The following is a 16950-nucleotide window of genomic DNA, read 5'->3' as shown; positions in this document are numbered from 1 at the left end:
GTGTGGCCTACTGCTCCCTGACATGTTCAGCAGATGGCAGTGTCTTCAGAATGTCCCCAAATAAATGTTACATTCACTTAGGGAATGCAGTGTCTCTAGGTTATCTGTTAAGGGAGGGAGCGCTGTGGACCGCTGCAAGTTTTCCCCTCCATTCTTCTCTGTCCTTAGCATCCTTAGTGTAGGAAACAGCCTCTATTCTGGGTGCCTCCCTACCACCGACACAGGCCAACTGCACTGGGTTGGGGTTGGGTGTGAGGCGTGGGGAGACAGCAGTCCTGAAAATGTAAGGCAGCCAAGATTCAGAAAGGCACATTTGTGCCACTACAGCATTTCTCTACCAGGGTCCCGGAGGGACAGCCAGCTGGCAGGAAGGAGCTCTGGGAATTCTCTGTAAGCTGTGTTTACACTGAGAAGCACACTGCTTTAACTAAGGCTCTGTATTCATTTGAAAGGTGTGTCCTGTCTCACTAAATTGTTGGCTTTCCGAGTAAAAAAATTAGATCTGAAGCTTCTTTGAAGCCTTCTAGAGCTAAGCACATTGTTGTGTGTCCAGAGTGCTTCTATCCAGTACAGTTAGTTTTAATGCCAAACTTCAGTAATTATCATTTGGCAATTGCATTGTTTACAACCCAATCACTTGCCTTACTCTTGGCCTTATACCTCTGGTGAAACTAAAAGGTTTTCTTCCATCGAACTCTTCCTGGAATTTCGATCTATTAATCCTGCTCCATTTACACAGGTATACTCTCACCTTCTCATTAGAAGAGGGCCTAGAGCCTTGATATCTTCTATCAAATGGAAGGAAGTTTAATTTTGTACCTTTCATTTCAGGCACTGGTAATTCTTTGTTCTTCTGATTTTCAAGACTGCCTGAGAAGTGTCATTCCTACAGCTGAAAAGAAGGAGTTTGGATTCAATGCTGTTTCCACCACATCAGCAAGGAATATCCACGAACTCTCTTGAAGGAAAATGGGAATTCCAGAAAGAAACCACTTCTCCCCTTTCTTCTCTTCCAATGTCCTCTTCAGGAGCCTATAATTGGGTTCTGCCAGCATACTCTGATTGGCTAATGAAGGGTCAGATATCTGTAGTAGAAACAAAAGGCTCTTTTTCTACATGTCTACACCTCCTGGAGAGTCTTTGCTTAAATCTCTACTGGCCCTCCTCCGATCAAAAGCAAGAATGATCCCCTCCCTGTCCAAGGCTAAAATGAACAAGTAAGGAAATAGATTTTACTTAGCCTATTGCAATAGGGAGAACACTCCAGATATAATCAGTATCTTGGTAGCATAGTTTTGCCTTTTATAGGGAGGAAGGTGGGATGATTGACAGCTGGGATTGTTTTGCAATCAGAAGTTTCAGTCAGTCAGGTGAACAGAAAATGTTCCCTGTGTCTAACTAGTTTGTGGCGGGGGGAGAGTTCAAATCTCAACTAATCACTCGATATCATGAGCGGGAATTTGGAAGATCTGTTTGGCTTTATTAACAGGCTCAGAAAAAAGGGGAAAGGTCTCTGGCCTTGTCACAGACAAACAAAGGGGTTATCTGCAAGCGTTTTATCTGTCACATGGAGATGGGTGGCTCTTTACAGTGTGCCGTTCCAGAAACACAAATAGATGAGAGGGTTTCTTAATCCCCGCTGTTTTCCAGGAACACAAGGCTCAGGGAAAGTTCAACTTCACCTTCCTCGGTGTTTCATCAGGAAGGTGAAGCAAAGATGTGTACTTCTTTGTACACTTCTGGAAGCAAAGATGTGTACTTCTCACTGTTGGCTAAATGCCTTTTTAACAAGGAAATTAGTCGTTATTTAGAACGAAAGAGAGGAAGACGCCGGGAGTGGAGGCGCTGTGGATCGCGCCAGTTAGTAACGCATCACAGCTCCCGGGCGTCACACTACAAGTCCCAGGGTGCAACGCTCGCTTTCTCGCCTACTGCCGGCGGGAATCAGGAGCTTCGGGGCCTGACGGGAACAGCAGTGGCTAATGACGGAAAAGTAATTTGAGCGGGTCTTCCTTTTTTCGGAAGAGTATTTCGAAAGCTCTTCAAACAAGGCGTGGACACAGAATCTAGGAAATGATAAAAAATCAATGATAACGTTACTTCCACGGAGGCCAGACCAAGCTCCTCCCGAGAAAAGTATTTAACTGAAGCCCGAAGTCCCGCTCAATTTTCCCATGAGTCTCCTTTCCGGCCGTGCCTTGCGTCATTGCTGTTGCGTCTTCTCATTGGCAGGTTGACGGGTTGCGGCGCCTGCGCGCTGCATTTCTTTGAGGGTCGTGGGCAGGCGCCATTTTGGCCCCAGCGGTGCTTCTAGGAAGTGTATCGCCGGCTCGCATGCCTGCCCGCCTGCCGGGTACGGTCTTTTCTGCCGGGACTTCCCGGTCAAAGCATTCGCCGCTGCAGCTGCTGCTATCTTACCCTCTGCACCCGTTAAGTTCTCTGGTCGGGCGGGAGCCTCTGAACACTGAGCCACGCCATCCAGGGTCACACCGCCTGGAAGGAGGTGACGGGGGCGGCGCGGGGCGCGGACACTCCCCGCTGAGGGTCCGCCTGCCATGGACTCGGAGTATTACAGCGGCGACCAGTCAGGTGGGGCAGGGACCTGGAGGACCGGGCTGGGGGGCGGAGAAGTTATTCGGCAGGGCTTGGCCTGGCACCCCGCGGATGGGGGCAAGGAGGTCCTCGAAACCTTCCCTCCCGCGACTGGTCCGAGGTGCACAGCCAGTGTAGGACAAGAGCCCTCAGACCAGCTGCGAGCCTCGAAGCTAGAACCTCGGAGAGGGGATTCTGGAGGGAAAGCTTTCTTCTGAATCGGCGAAGGTTTTTGCTGAAATTGGGAAGTGCTTTCATATATTAAGCTCCTATTGTGTGCAAAGTGCTAGGGAAGGAGAGGTTTCTTCTGTTAAGGGAGTTCTCAGTATAGTTGAGTAGTTGGAGAATCCAAGGGGCGATGGGGCGGGGGATCCTTCCTAGACTTTTCACTCCTGGTTAGGGGTGGTTTAATCTTGCCTGCAGTACAGAACATAGTAAGTGCAAGACCCACGTTTCAGTTGCATTCAGAGTAAGGAGTGCACTTCTGGCACTTAATGGTGATTTTTGTGCCTTTCCTCCACCTCGAGATCTTTCCCCTTCTCACCGAAGGTTGGTCTCCTTTCTTTACTGTTTGATTATTCTGTAAACTTTCTGGGCCCCACTCTGCTGGCACGGTGCTCAGCACCTGAGATTAAAGATAAGTGAGGCAGAACCGACTGTGGGAAACACGTTGCATTTGCTTTCCTTTTGTGTACTAGCCCTATTGGGGCGTTCTGTCTCAAAAGTTCTTAAATACGCCGTAAATGTGTGCACCCACTATATGCCCAGAAAAATTGAAAATAAAAAAAATTTAAGTGTTTAAATTATTTAAGCGTTAAGCTGTTTGTTTTGAGTTCGTTGCCTTTCCTTACATAGGACAGTGAATTATAATGACTACAAAGGGCTCTCCAAACATGCGCTGCTGTTTGGCTTAAACACACTTAACTGAGCCAGGTGCGGTGGCTCAGGCCTGTAATACCAGCACTTTGGGAGGCGTAGGTGGCTGAGGGCTTGAGCCCAGGAGTTTGAGACCGGCCTGGGCAACACAGTGAGACTCCTCCCCCGCCCATTTTTGCAAAAATTAGCCGAGCGTGGTGGCGCACACCTGTAGTTCCAGCTACTCTGGAGGCTGAGGTGGGAGGATCCTTTGAGGCCTGAGCCCCGGAGGTGGAGGTTGCAGTGAGCCCAGATTGCACCATTGCAGTCCAGCCTGGGCGACAGAATAACACTTTGTCAAAAACAAAAACAAAAAACACTTTCCTGATACTTTCGAAATAGCTTTTTTCCATTCATTTGTGTTTTTAAGTTACTTTTTAAAAAGTAGGCTGGGCATGGTGGCTCACGCCTGTAATCCTAGCACTTTGGGAGGCCAAGGCGTGTGGATCACCTGAGGTCAGGAGTTCGAGACCAGCCAACATGGTGAAACCCTGCCTCTACGAAAAATACAAAAGTTAGCCAGGCATGGTGGCGGGTGCCTGTAATCCCAGCTACTCGGGAAACTGAGGCAGGAGAATCGCTTGAACCCAGGGGGCAAAAGTTGCAGTGAGCTGAGATTGCACCATTGCACTCCAGCCTGGGCAAAAAGTGAAACTCCATCTCAAAAAAAAAAAAAAAAAAGCTGTTATATTTAATACATGTACATAGGTTAATTACTAAAAGAGGTAAAAGAAAATGTAGCAGTTCCCTGACTTGTCTCCTCCATCTATTTCACGTTCTTTTAGATGTTTATGGTGTTTACCTGTCTGTTCCTAATTCATGCAATCTCTTGTATCATTTTCAGGCATTCTGTAATGATTTTCTGTTATGCTAGGACAGTGTTTTAGCCTATGTGCCTCCTTCTGTCCTCCCACTGTTGCAGCATAATTGTTTGTTAAACTTCAAAACTGTTATTTTTATCACGACCATATATATCTTCTTCTTAGCTAAGTAGATTAGCTCATTAGTATGATAGTATGATAGTGATTCCCCTTAATTTTTTTTCTTTCCCCACTCTGGTTGCCTAAAGAAAAGCGAGATTCCATTCTTATAGGACGTTTTTGTTTTTCTGTAGTTGACTACATTTTTAAAAATTTGATTATTTTCATAAACCTGTAAGTCTTCCTATCTTCTGAACCCTAACTTCCTCTAAATATAATTTTACTCTGTATTTTTAAAGTATTGGGGTTGGGCATAATCCCAGCACTTACGGAGGTAAAGGCAGGAGGACTGCCTGAGGCCAGGAGTTTGAGACCAGCCTGGGCAACATACCAAGACCCCATCTCTACAAAAATAAAAAAGAAAGTTAGGTAACAGTTCATGTTTACCATTTTATATATGCTTTTCTTGAATGAATTTTCACTAGATTTGGACTGGAGTTCCTTGTGTTCATTCATAAACAAATACTTACTGTACAAATACTTACTGTCTATTAGGCATTTGGCAGTGTTCTGGGCTCCAGAGATTGAGCAGTGAACCAAAATTCCTGTTCTTGGGACACTTTCATTCAAGTGAAGAAGACCCACGTTAAACAAAATAATTTCAGGTAGTATATTAGAAGGTGGTAAATGCCATGGATAGAAAGACAGACTCAATTTTAACATGAAGTTGAAATAAATTGTTGACTTGGTCTTTAGTGTTGTTTCTGAAGCTACAAATTGCTTTATGGTGTAGTTTTGCTGCTGTATATTTCACAGTACATGTTACGATTGTTGGTATTTGTATGAGTATCGTATTATGTTATTCAAAATTTTAGCATCATTAGTTATGCTTCCTCACTGGTAACTTGTGCACTTACTATTCTTGATTCAGTGTGTTCATTTCACTGTAGATGTCATTCATCTTACACCATAAGTGGGTTTTTGTTTTGTTTTCAAGCAGATGATGGTGGTGCTACCCCAGTACAGGATGAACGGGATTCAGGGTCAGACGGTGAGGATGATGTAAATGAGCAACACTCCGGATCAGACACTGGAAGTGTAGAACGTCATTCAGAGGTATTGGCTAACCAACATCTTTGGGAGGGCTTTTCCCTTGTGTTCCGTGAGACCTGTTATATATAGGAGTTACAGAGTCCCTGTGACAGTTTAGGCTTTAATCCCTGAGAGTAAAGGAATATAAGTGAATAGAAAACTGCTTGAAAAATAAATAGTGATGGTCTGGTTACTGTTGAAATCACAATGAAGTAACTTCTGGTTGGGTCACATTTCAAATGTTAGGCAGTTTTCAGCTGTGCATATTGATTGAGAAAATGGACCAGACCTTCGATATTTGACTAAGTTTCCCTATTCTGCAAATAATGTTGTAGTGGGGCAATGAGCATTTGCAATTTGAAGAAATATCAGTTGAAATAGAAAGTTATTGGGGTTATCACCTGTCAAAATTTATGTCAGCATTTGCCCTTCTTATTTTGAACTGTTATGGTGTATATATACATGTAATAATGCTTTTTTTTTCTTTTCTTTTTTTTGAGACAGGGTCTGGCTCTGTAGCACAGTCTGGAGTACAGTGGTGAGATCTTGGCTCACTGCAGCCTCCACCTCCTGGGCTCAAGCCATTTTCCAACCTTGTAGTCTCCCGAGTAGCTAGGACCACAGGCTCAGGCCACCACGTCCAGCTACTTTTTGTTTTTTTTGGTAGAGACAAAGTTTCACCATGTTGGCCAGGCTGGCCTCAAAACTCCTGACCTCAAGTGATTCTCGCACCTCAGCGTCTCAAAGTGCTAGGATTACAGGGGTGAGCCACCATGCCCAGCCCACAAATGTAATTTTAAGAGCTGTTTTTGTTTAGTAATACAGAGTAGGATTGAGTTTTGTGTACATTTTAACATATTTGGCCTAGTACATAAATATATCAATGCTTTATTTGCTTTTCTGGTTATATACCGTGTTAACAACACAAAATTGGGAAATTTTTAAATAAATTCACTGTAAGTCTTCGGTAGACACACACTGAAACAAATAGGAATGATAAAGATGAAAAGATTTAAGAACTTTCTATGTCATATAGTTTTCTTGATTGCACGTGTGCAGAAAATTGTCCAATTTTTAGTAGGTGTGGTTAGAGATTATATTATTGACCATCTTTTGACAGCAGCATTAGTATACATTCAGCAAGTGTTTATTGAGTGCCTAATATGTGTCAGACTCTTTTTGCAGGTGCTTTGGACTTATCAGTGACTAGAAGTTAAAATCTTTCTCTTCTTAGGTTGTTTTTCCAGTAGGGGGAGAAAGACATTAAGCAGTAATTTTTTTTTTTTTTTTTTTTTTGTATCGTTTGCTAGAAGTTAACATACTGTGAAAAAAAAAAACAGTTAATTAGAACAGAGCAAAGGATGGAGGGCAGACTTTGGTGTTAAATAGGGACCATATAGACCTTTTATTAAGAAAGCGGCATTTGTACCAGGGTGTGAAGGGAGGCTAAGGAATGGCCGTGTGAATATGGACGTTTAGGGGAAGAACATTGCTGCCCAGGACTCCAAGGTGAAAGTGTGGTTAGTGTCTTCAAGGAGCCAGTGTAACTGAAGTGGGGTCAGTAAGGGGTAGGGGAGGTCAGAGAACTAAATGCAGGTATGGAAAAGGCTCATCTTTTATATGTTTTGATGTCACTCAGGTTTTTTCTATGCTTTTAAACATTCAGAGTAAATTCCAATATTTTAATTAATGATAGTTGGGAATTACTTGATAATGTATACATTGTTGTAGCCAGTGCATTTAGTGTGTGATAGTTTTAAGTGTCCACTTTGGAAACAGCATTCAGAGATTAACGACTGCCAATATAGAACCTAGCAGGGTAGTCATCTCATGGCCTCATGCTGCAGTTGCAAATGCAGGTTACCTTAAGCATCTTTATTATTTTTTTTAAATAATATGGATTCTGAATAAATAAGTGCCTGTTTTTGAAAATTTAGAAATCACAGACTGTCCCTGATGTATAATAGTTTGATTTAAAAAATTTCAATTCTATAATGTTGCAAGTGCTGATGGCATACTTTGAGTACCCATACAACCATTCTGTTTTTCATAGTATTCAGTAAATTACATGAGGTACTCAACATTCTAGTATAAAATAGGTTTTGTGTTAGGTGGTTTTGGCCAACTGTAGACCTCTATAAGCGTTTGGAGCTCATTTAAGATAGGCTTAGGCTAAGCCGTGATGTTTGGTAGATTAGATGGATGAAGTGCATTTTTGACTTCATGATATTTTCAACTTGCTATGGGTTTCTCAGGCTATAACCCCATAATAAGTTGAGGCGTTTCTGTATCTGTAAAGTTTAAAGAAAATAAAACCGGCATACTCCAACTACAGAAATGACTATGAGCCATATTATTTCACATTATTTCTCCCGCATTTTCATTCTGTCCCACGTATATGACGTGTGTGTATTTTATATTTTACCTTTACTTGAGATTTTACTATATATATTTTGTGCCTATGTATTTATCTCTTCATTTAAGATTATACTTTGTTTCCCCATGTCATTAAAGATTCTCGATAAGCATAATTTTTAATGGTTTCACAATATGGATGCAGTATCACTTATTCAGCAGTTTTCTAGCTTGTCATTTATACTGTTTAGCTATTGTATTAAGTAACTGAAGCTACCCTGAAGATTTTTGTACATCAACATTTGTGACCATTTTTTATTGTTTCCTTAGAAAGATGCCAGGAGAATTAACCAGATGAAAGAGACTCATTTTAAGGCTCTTCATAGATATTCCTCTCCAGGAAGGTTATCTTAATTTGCTAAACCACGAGTACTTCAGGAGTGCCACCTGTATTCTATAAGTGTTGAGTTCTGTATTAATGTTCTTTTGCCTATTTAAAATGGCTGTTAAGAAGAAATTTTGATGTTTTCTCATTAAAATTTTTTTTTTTAGAAGTAATGGGATATTAAAAGAGTACAGTTGTATTAAATGGAGCAGTGTGAATTACAGGTACAGAGCCTAAAAGATGCTAGTTTCCTGTTGTGGCTGTAATGACCTGACACAGCTTGGTGGCTTAAAACAACACAAATTTGTTATAATTGTGGAGGTCAAGTCCAAAATGGATCTCACTGGACTAAAATCAAGGCATCACAGGGCTGGGTTCTTTTCTGGGGGAAAATACATTTCCTTGCTTTCTCCAGTTTGTGGTGGCTACCTGCATTTCTTGGCTGAGGCTCCTTCCTCCATCCTCAAAATCAGCAGCATAGCATCTTCACAACTCATTTTCTGACCTCTTGTTTCTGTCATCACATTTCTGTCTCTTACTCTGCCCTTCCTGCACTCCCCCCTATAAAAACCTTTGTAATTATAATTGGGGCTACCTGGATAATCCAGGATAATGTCCCTATTTCAAGGTCCTCACCTTGATTATATCTTCATAGTCCCTTTGCATGTAAAGTGACATATTCACAGGTTCCAAGGGTTAGAACATGGACATTTTTGGGGGGTCATCATTTTGCCTACCATGAGATGATCCTCACAGCATAATTTTCCCAATAATGGTACTTTAAAAAAAATCTCCATCTGTATTTTAGAATTTAGGCTAGTATTTTTTTAAAAATTCATTTCACCTATAGTATTAATACACACAAAACACACACACACACACACACACACACACACACACACACACACACACTCTTTAAGATAGTGGTCAGTGTAGGAAATACTGATAAGATTTTGAAGACCAGTAATTTTTGCAGGTTTCTTAACCACTTTATTATAAAGCTTCTTTAGTTATTAAAAAATATAACTTATTTTTTCTTAAAATAATTGTATATGTCTGTAAATAATCTCTGACAGGTGACAGAGCAAGTCTCTTGTCAGACTGCCTGAAGAAAACGAGAGTTTACTGTTAACACGTGTATGTAATGGGCTGTAAATCTGTCCAGGGAGTTTGTTCTGTCATTAATGGGCCTGCCTAATGGCCATTTCTAATAACATCTCTGTTTCTTCTTATATGGTTGGCTTTATTTTTTTCCTCCAAGCTTTGAAAAATACTCAGTAATCAAGATAAATGATATTTTAAAACTCTAATGCAAAAAAATACGATGAATAAAATATCAAGATCTTAAAGTTAGGATCAGTAACCATGCTGTGTTGCTCTATATTTGAGCCAGAGGGAAAAGGAAAAGCCAGTACCAGTTATCCTGTCTTCAAATTTTAAATATCTTGTTCATCATGGGATTTTTTGCATCAACTTTGATCTTTAAAAAGGTCACCTGTCTTGGGCCAGGCCTGGTAGCTCACTCCTATAATCCCAGCGCTTTGGGAGGCCGAGGTGGGCAGATCACCTGAGGTCAGGAGTTTGAGACCAGCCTGGCCAACATGGTGAAACCCCGTCTCTACTAAAAATACAAAAAGTCGGGCGTGGTGGCAGGTGCCTGTAATCCCAGCTACTCAGGAGGCTGAGGCAGGTGAATCACTTGTACCAGGGAGGCAGAGATTGCAGTGAGCTGAGACCGCATGATTGCACTCCAGCATGGACAAGAGTGAAACTCTGTCTCAAAAGAAAAAAAGGTTACCTGCCTTTTAAAAAGCAGTTTTTCTTTTTCTTTTTTTTGAGGCAGAATCTTACACTGTTGCCCAGGCTGGCGTGTAGTGGCACTATCACAGCTCACTGTAGCCTCAACCTCCCTTAAGTGAGGGAGGCTTAAGTGATCCTCCCACCTTAGCCTCCCAAGTAGCTGGGACCCAGGCATGCACAACTCTGCCCAACTAATTTTTTTATTTATAGCAGCGATGGGATTTTGCCATGTTGTCCAGGCTGACCTTAAACTCCTGGGCTCAAGGCACCCGCCCACCGTGGCTTCCCAAAGTGCTGGGATTACAGATATGAGTCACCATGCCTGGCCCAAAAAGGGGCTCTATTGAGATAGATTTACATGCTATACAATTTACCCACTTAAAATATGCAATTCAGTGATCTTTAAATTTTCTAGTAGTCCAGCTATCACCACAGTCGATTTTAGAATTTCATTACCTAAGAAACACTTTTGCTGTTTCCTTTCTAATCTCCTCTTCCCTTTGCCTACCCCCTCCCCACCCCACAGTCCTCAGCAACCACTAAGTTACTTTCTGTCTCATAGAGTCTCTGTCCTGGACTTCTCTTACAAATGGAATGATAAAATGTGGTCTTTTGTGAGTGACGTATTTCACTTACCATAGTATTTTCAAGGTGTATCCATGTTGTGGCGTGTATCAGTACTTCATTCCTTTTTTGTGGTAAATAATATTCCATTATATTGATAGACTACATTTTATTTATCCATTCATCAGTTGATGACATTTGGGCTGTTTCTTTTGGTATTATGAATAATGCTGCTGTAACCATTTGTATACAAGTTTTCTGTGGACATTCGATTTCAGTTCTCTTGGGCATATTCCTAAGGGAGGTAATTGCTAACTCAGAAGTAATTGCTAACTCATAACGTAATTCTGTGTAATCATTTGAGGAACTGCCAGACTATTTTCCACAGTTGTTCCACTGTTTTACATTCAGAATAGCTGAGTGTAAGGGTTCTGATTTCTCCATAGTCTTGTCAGCACTTATTACCTGACTTTTTGATTATAGACATCTTAGTGGCTGTGAAATGGTATATCACTTGTTTTGATTTGCATTTCTCTGATGAGTAATCATGTTGAGTGTCTAGTCATTTGTATGTCTTCCTTGAAGAAATATCCATTCAGATTCTTTGTCCTCTTTTTTGTAGAGATGGGATCTCACTATGTTGCCTCAATTGGTTTTGAATTCCTGGCCCCAAGCAGTCCTCCTGCCTTAGCCTGCCGAAGTGCTGAGATTACAGGCATGAGCCACCATACCTGGCCTGTCCATTTCTAAAATTGAGCTTTTTTTTTTCTTATTATTGAGTCGTCAAAATATCTTTAGTCTTTATATCACTCCTTATGAGATGACTAATTTGCAAATACTTTTCCCATTTCTGGGTTGTCTTTTTACTTTTTATGGTGTCCTTTGAAGTACAAAAGTTCTTAATTTTGATACAGTTCAGTTTATCTTGTTTTTTTTCTTGGATTGCTTGTGCTTTTAATATCATACCTAAGAATTTTTTGCCAAATCTGAGGTCATGAAGAGTTACCCCCATGTTTTATTCTAAGACTGTTGCAGCTTTAGCTCTTAAACTTTGGTGTTTGATTAGTTTTGAGATTTTTGTTTATAGTGTAAGATAAGGGTGTAGTTTTATTCTTTGCATTGTGAAAAAACTGTTCTTTAACCATTGAATGGTCTTGGCATCTTTGTTGAAAATCTGTAGAGCATAGGGTATGTGGCTTCATTTCTTACTCATATCTAAGATTAAAATCTTACTCATATCTGCATCTATCCTTGTGCATGTAGTAGTGTATTAACTACTATTGCTTTGTAGTATGTTTTGTTATTGGAGAGTATGAGTCCTAATTTGTTCTTTTTCAGGATCTTTTGGCCAATCTGGGTCCCTTGCAGTTACCTATGTATTTTAGAATAATTTTGTGGATTTTTGCAGAGAAGTTAGCTGGGATTCTGATAGGGGGATTGCACTGAATCAGTAGATCAGTTTGGGGAATGTTGCCATCTTGGCAGTATAAAGTCTCTTCATCCAAGAACGTGGGATGTCTATTTAAGTGTTTAATTGCTTTTAACAGTGATTTATAGTTTTCCATGTATACATGTTGGATTTCTTTGTTAAATTTATAAGTATGTTATTATCTTTGATGCTTAGTAAATGGAATTATTTTATTAATTTCATATTCATATTGCTCTTAAACATTTTTTCTATTTCTAGTTTTTTTGTTTGTTTTTTATTTTTTTATTTTTAATTTCTAGTTTTATTTCACTGTGGTAGGGGAACAAACTTTGTATATTGCTATTCTTTTAAATTTATCAAGGTTTGTTTTAGGACCTAGCACATAGCCTATGCTGGAGAATGTTCCATGCACTTAATAAGAATATATATTTTTATTGTTGAATAAAGGTTTTTTTGTTGTTGTTGTTTTGTTTTTTAAAAAAGGTCTCTTCTGTTGCCCACGCTGGAGTACAGTGGTGTAACTGTAGCTTACTTTAACACAGCGGGCATGTAAAACAATTATGGCTCACTGAACCTTGAACTCCTGAGCTCAGTCTTCTCGCCTCAGACTCCTGAGTAGCTAGGACTACAGGTGCATGCCATCACGCCTGGTTAATTTTTAAATTTTTTATAGTGATGGCTTTTGCTATGTTGCCCAAGCGGGTCTTGAACTCCTGGCTTCAATTGGTCTTCCCACCCTGGCCTCTCAGCAGCACTGGAATTATAGGTGTGAGCCATTGTGCCTGGCCTATTTCTTTAGATATCTGTTTGATCTAGCTTGTTTATAGTATTGTTGAAGTCCTCTTTTTTCTCATTGAGCTTATTAGTCTAGTAATTCTATTCAGCTGTTTTCTCCTTTTTTATTTATTTATTTGTGTGTGTGTGGAGGGGGAAGGGGGGTGGGTCAGGCAGGGTCTCACTCTGTCGCCCAGGCTGGAGTGCTGTGACGTGATCTCAGCTCACTGCAACCTCCGTCTCCCAGGTTCAAGAGATTCTCCTGTCTCAGTCCCCGGAGTGGCTGGGACCACAAGCATACACCACCATGCCCAGCTAATTTTTGTGTTTTTTGTAGAGATGGGATTTTGGCATGTTGCCTAGGCTGCCTTCTGGGTTTTTTTAAACACTGAGCTCTGAATAGGGGGTGGGGGGTGGGAATGAGTTAGTAACCTGAAATCCTTTTAGCATGCTGCTCTTGGCATGGTCTCACAAGCTGGCACAAGGGTGATTAGGGTCCCAGTGTTCTCAGTGTGGTGCACCTAAGCAAGGTAAAGCCTTCTTTAAGCAAGTAAGGGTTGAGCAAAAGATGGGAATCTCCACTTCACACCGGCAGTCTTTTGGAACTTAGCACAGCAAGAGGCATCTGGGAGCAGAATGAGAGATGCTGATACTGTGCTCTTTCTGGGAAGAAAACTCTCTAATTGAAACCAGGATGCAGAGGGAGCTCTGTGTTTCTGGCTACAGCAATCTGTAGTGGAGTCAGCCTCACTGAATTGTGAGGTTGAAAGGAGGGATTGGTCTTGGTTCAAATAACAGAGTCTTTAGCCTCTCTTGTAGAATTTGTGTAGGCATTTCTTCGTTTGCCCTTTGCTGTTAGGACCATTTCTAGAGGCTTTAAGTGGTTGTTTTTTTAATAATTTTCACTGGGGAGAAGGTAAGTAGAACTTCTGATGCTGTGATGCCAAAAGTCCTTGTGTGACTTCATTTTTATGTCTTACAGGTTGGTTAAACTTTTGCATATTCCCCAGTTTAAATCCCAAAGGGACCCATTATGCTTTGATTGTCTGTTACTGCAATCTGTATTGGGCCCGTTGAGCTCTTTCATCTCATGTAGTTTCCTATAGGCATGGATGGGTGAGACCCTCTGGGTCTTGCCTGTGGCCATACCTCCACAGAGAGCAGCCTTGTGTTGCTTTCCGGAACAAGAGATTTTTAGCAAGCCAGTTGTGGATATTTGGAGGCATGCCTGTGTATTACAGGACATTTATCGTGTTGCTTACTGGGCATTAAAAAATGCTGGTAACACATCCTCCCTATCATTGATGACCAAAAACAGTCCCTCAAATTTCCCACCGACCCCTTGGGTGAGGAGACAGAATCGCCCTTGGGTTGAAAACACTGAAATGGGTAAGTGAGCCTTAATAAACGTAAGAAAGGAAACAAAAACTCAACAGTGTAGAAAATGAGCGATTAAAGTATAAATGGAACATTATAAAAATGGCAATGCAGCTATTTGTTTTCAGATAATATTTAGTGACATGGAGAACTGAACATGTTACTTGTGATGCAGGATTTTTTTGGGATGCCACTTCCCATTGGCTGGAAACGTCTGTGGGCCGGCAGTGCCCCTACTCCGGCCTCTCTAGGCTCCGGGCTCGCTGCTTGGACTCACCCTGCCCACTCAGCCTGGTAGGCTGTACTTGGTTTTTGCTAATGGCCTCTGCAGGCAGGACAGCCACGGAATGGCAAGGGGTGTGTGAGCGAGCAAGTGCGAGGTCTGGTCACAGCGCATAGCCAGGCGGGTCAGCTGCTGCAGTGGTAGGGAAGCTCCAGGCACCGACACAGGCGCGGGCTCCGTGGGATGCTGCAGCTGCACCCAGTGTGCTGCAAGCAGCTGCATAGTAGGCGCCAGTGTCCAGATGAGGAGGCTGGGGGGGGGTGCCTGAAGACTCGGAGATGCCAGGAACTGGAGGGCCCCAAGGGTGTCCCAGCTCAGTTGTTCCCACTGCGCCAGGCTTGGTGAGCAGGGGCGTGTTACAGCTCTGCTTTGGAGAGTCCCAAGGTCTGGGCTCTCAAGAAGCGCTACGGCTCCCTTGGTCGTTCCTGGTACCCGAGCCTCGGCGAATGGCGGTGTGTCACGCCCAGCAACAACTTCTCCCCCATTGCTGGATAAGCGGGAGGGATGGGTACAGTATTACATCCCTTTTCCCATCCCCCGTTTGGCGGTTCCCAAGTTCTTTTCCTGCGTCCAAGAAGAATGGGGCTACACGGACACAGTGAGTGAACAGGGTGGAGAAGATTTTATTGAGCGACGGAACAGCTCTCAGCAGAGAGGGGACCTGAAATGGGCAGCCCCTACCCAAAGGTGGGTAGTCCCCAACATGTGGAAAGTCTGGGGTTTTTATAGGCTCAGAATTGGGGAAGAATGGGCTGTAGGTAGCTTTGGGAAAGGCAACATTTGACTGGTTAAAAAATAGTATTATTCAGAACCAATCAGGAAAGAGCAGATAAACAGGAATAAAAGATCTCACTCCAGCCAGGGGCTCTGGCAGCTCAGTTTTCAGGGTTTAAGCTGTCTTTGGCTAGAAGGTCATGTTTCACTGGGGACCCACTCCTATCTGCCTAGGAATTTGCTTCCTGCCGCTATTACTAGAAAGATAGAGGCTACTATCGTGATTCTAGGTCCTGGTTTAATTTTTTAAAGTAAATTTACACAGAGAAGAGATTGAAAGGACTGAAATGTAAATGATGGTGATCTTTGGGTGTGGTTAGCATTTGTCTTATTTCTGCAGTGCTCATTAATCTTTCAAATCAAAGGGAAAATAGTTTGCTGAAATACTATGCCATTTTACATGGTAACCCCTTTTTATAAGCAAGCAACAGCTAACTCAAAATGTAGTAAAAACTCAAAATTTAGAAGAATTTTGAATTTTTGAACTTTTCCACGGAAAGATAGTTTCTTAAATTTGAAGGAAAGGTTATGATGGATAACCAGTAGTTGTTTATAGCTTCAGTGTGAATGATGGCTAAGAAGGAGGTATAAGACATTATAAACGTCTAAAGCATCCGAGGACCCTCTGAGTGCTCAATTTCTTTTACTGTTACATATTTTAAATTATTTTAAAATTATTTTAAATTATTTTAAAATATGACATTAAATGTCAGTTTCAACTGTTGATTTGTTATACTTATCTGACTTTTTAAAAAACTGTCTTTTGGATTTTTTTAAGCTTGCAGTTTAATTGCTGAAGCCACTCTAGAAAGTTTGAATATTGTTTTGATAGCTTTTAAGCTTAGCTGTATAATTTCCAGCATACTCGTCCCAAATTCTGTGCTGGTGGTATCTAAGTGTATTCTTTAGCTTGAGTCTGTCAAACTAGTCCTTTTGTACTATAGTGATTTCTTCCCTTTTTTTGCCCTGTTGTGCCACACATAATGCTATGTTTTTGTGAAACTCATAAAAAATTCATGAGGATTCCTGAATTTCACAATCATTGTCTTATGCAGTGTTCTTGTAAGGGTTATTTGTTTTGGAATGCTACACCATGTGTCAGGAAATCCGGGGTAGAGTGTAGCTGGTGAGTTTTGGATGACTGCCTAGTGTCTCTCACTTCTTTGGGAGTGGCTCCCAGTGCTGTACCCCTGCTCCAGCTGTAACTGATTGAGTCACGGTTTCTGATATTGCCTTGACCATTTAGGTCATCTCTCTTGGGGATTTATAATTTAGGTTGTAGACGCTGAAATTTATTATGTTCATAGCTGAGTCGTGTTACTGATGGTACTCTAGTAAAATGATCCTTGAGTTCCTTTTTCTAAGCTTTTTGTGATGCATTGGCACTTAACCTTCCAGTCTTTCATCTTTCAAGTCACTGATCCTGAGAAGATTGTTCTTTTTTTTCTGGACTTAGCCAGAGATGATTGTTATTTCAACTAAAATAAATCAAGTCACACATAGACATGGCATTAGAGCTATGTGATGGGCATGCCGTGGAGAGCATTCCAAAAATCAGTTACAGTTTTCCCTTTTGCCTTCTGCTTTAGTTGCCTCTGCTGGTACTGTATGCTTCTTCACCCTCCCATCTTAACTCAGCCATCACAAACTACCTGCAAACATGCCTGTTGTCTGCACACCTTTTTAAAAT

General features: G+C 41.6%; 1 protein-coding gene across 10 annotated transcripts in view; it reads left to right on the top strand.

Annotated features, from left to right (window-relative positions):
* The first annotated feature begins 1897 nt into the window (after nt 1–1897).
* Nucleotides 1898–16950, top strand: part of IWS1 (interacts with SUPT6H, CTD assembly factor 1) — a 44089-nt gene continuing 29036 nt past the window's right edge. For 2 of the 10 annotated variants that reach the window (XR_001830877.2, XM_037745660.1), the window contains exon 1: nt 2253–2589. Coding sequence is in view for 9 of the 10 variants with exons in the window: in XM_037745660.1 (XP_037601588.1) it covers nt 2335–2589 (255 nt within the window). In the remaining variant the exon portion in view is untranslated. Of the gene's footprint in view, nt 2137–2251; nt 2590–5424; nt 5544–13241; nt 14554–16950 lie in introns of those variants that run through there. The other 8 variants (XM_017548417.2, XM_017548418.2, XM_017548420.1 and 5 more) reach the window with 7 other exon arrangements.

Source organism: Cebus imitator, unplaced genomic scaffold, assembly GCF_001604975.1.
Source record: "Cebus imitator isolate Cc_AM_T3 unplaced genomic scaffold, Cebus_imitator-1.0 Scaffold207, whole genome shotgun sequence".
Lineage (NCBI taxonomy): Eukaryota > Metazoa > Chordata > Mammalia > Primates > Cebidae > Cebus > Cebus imitator.
This window is presented reverse-complemented; position numbering and strand designations above follow the sequence as displayed.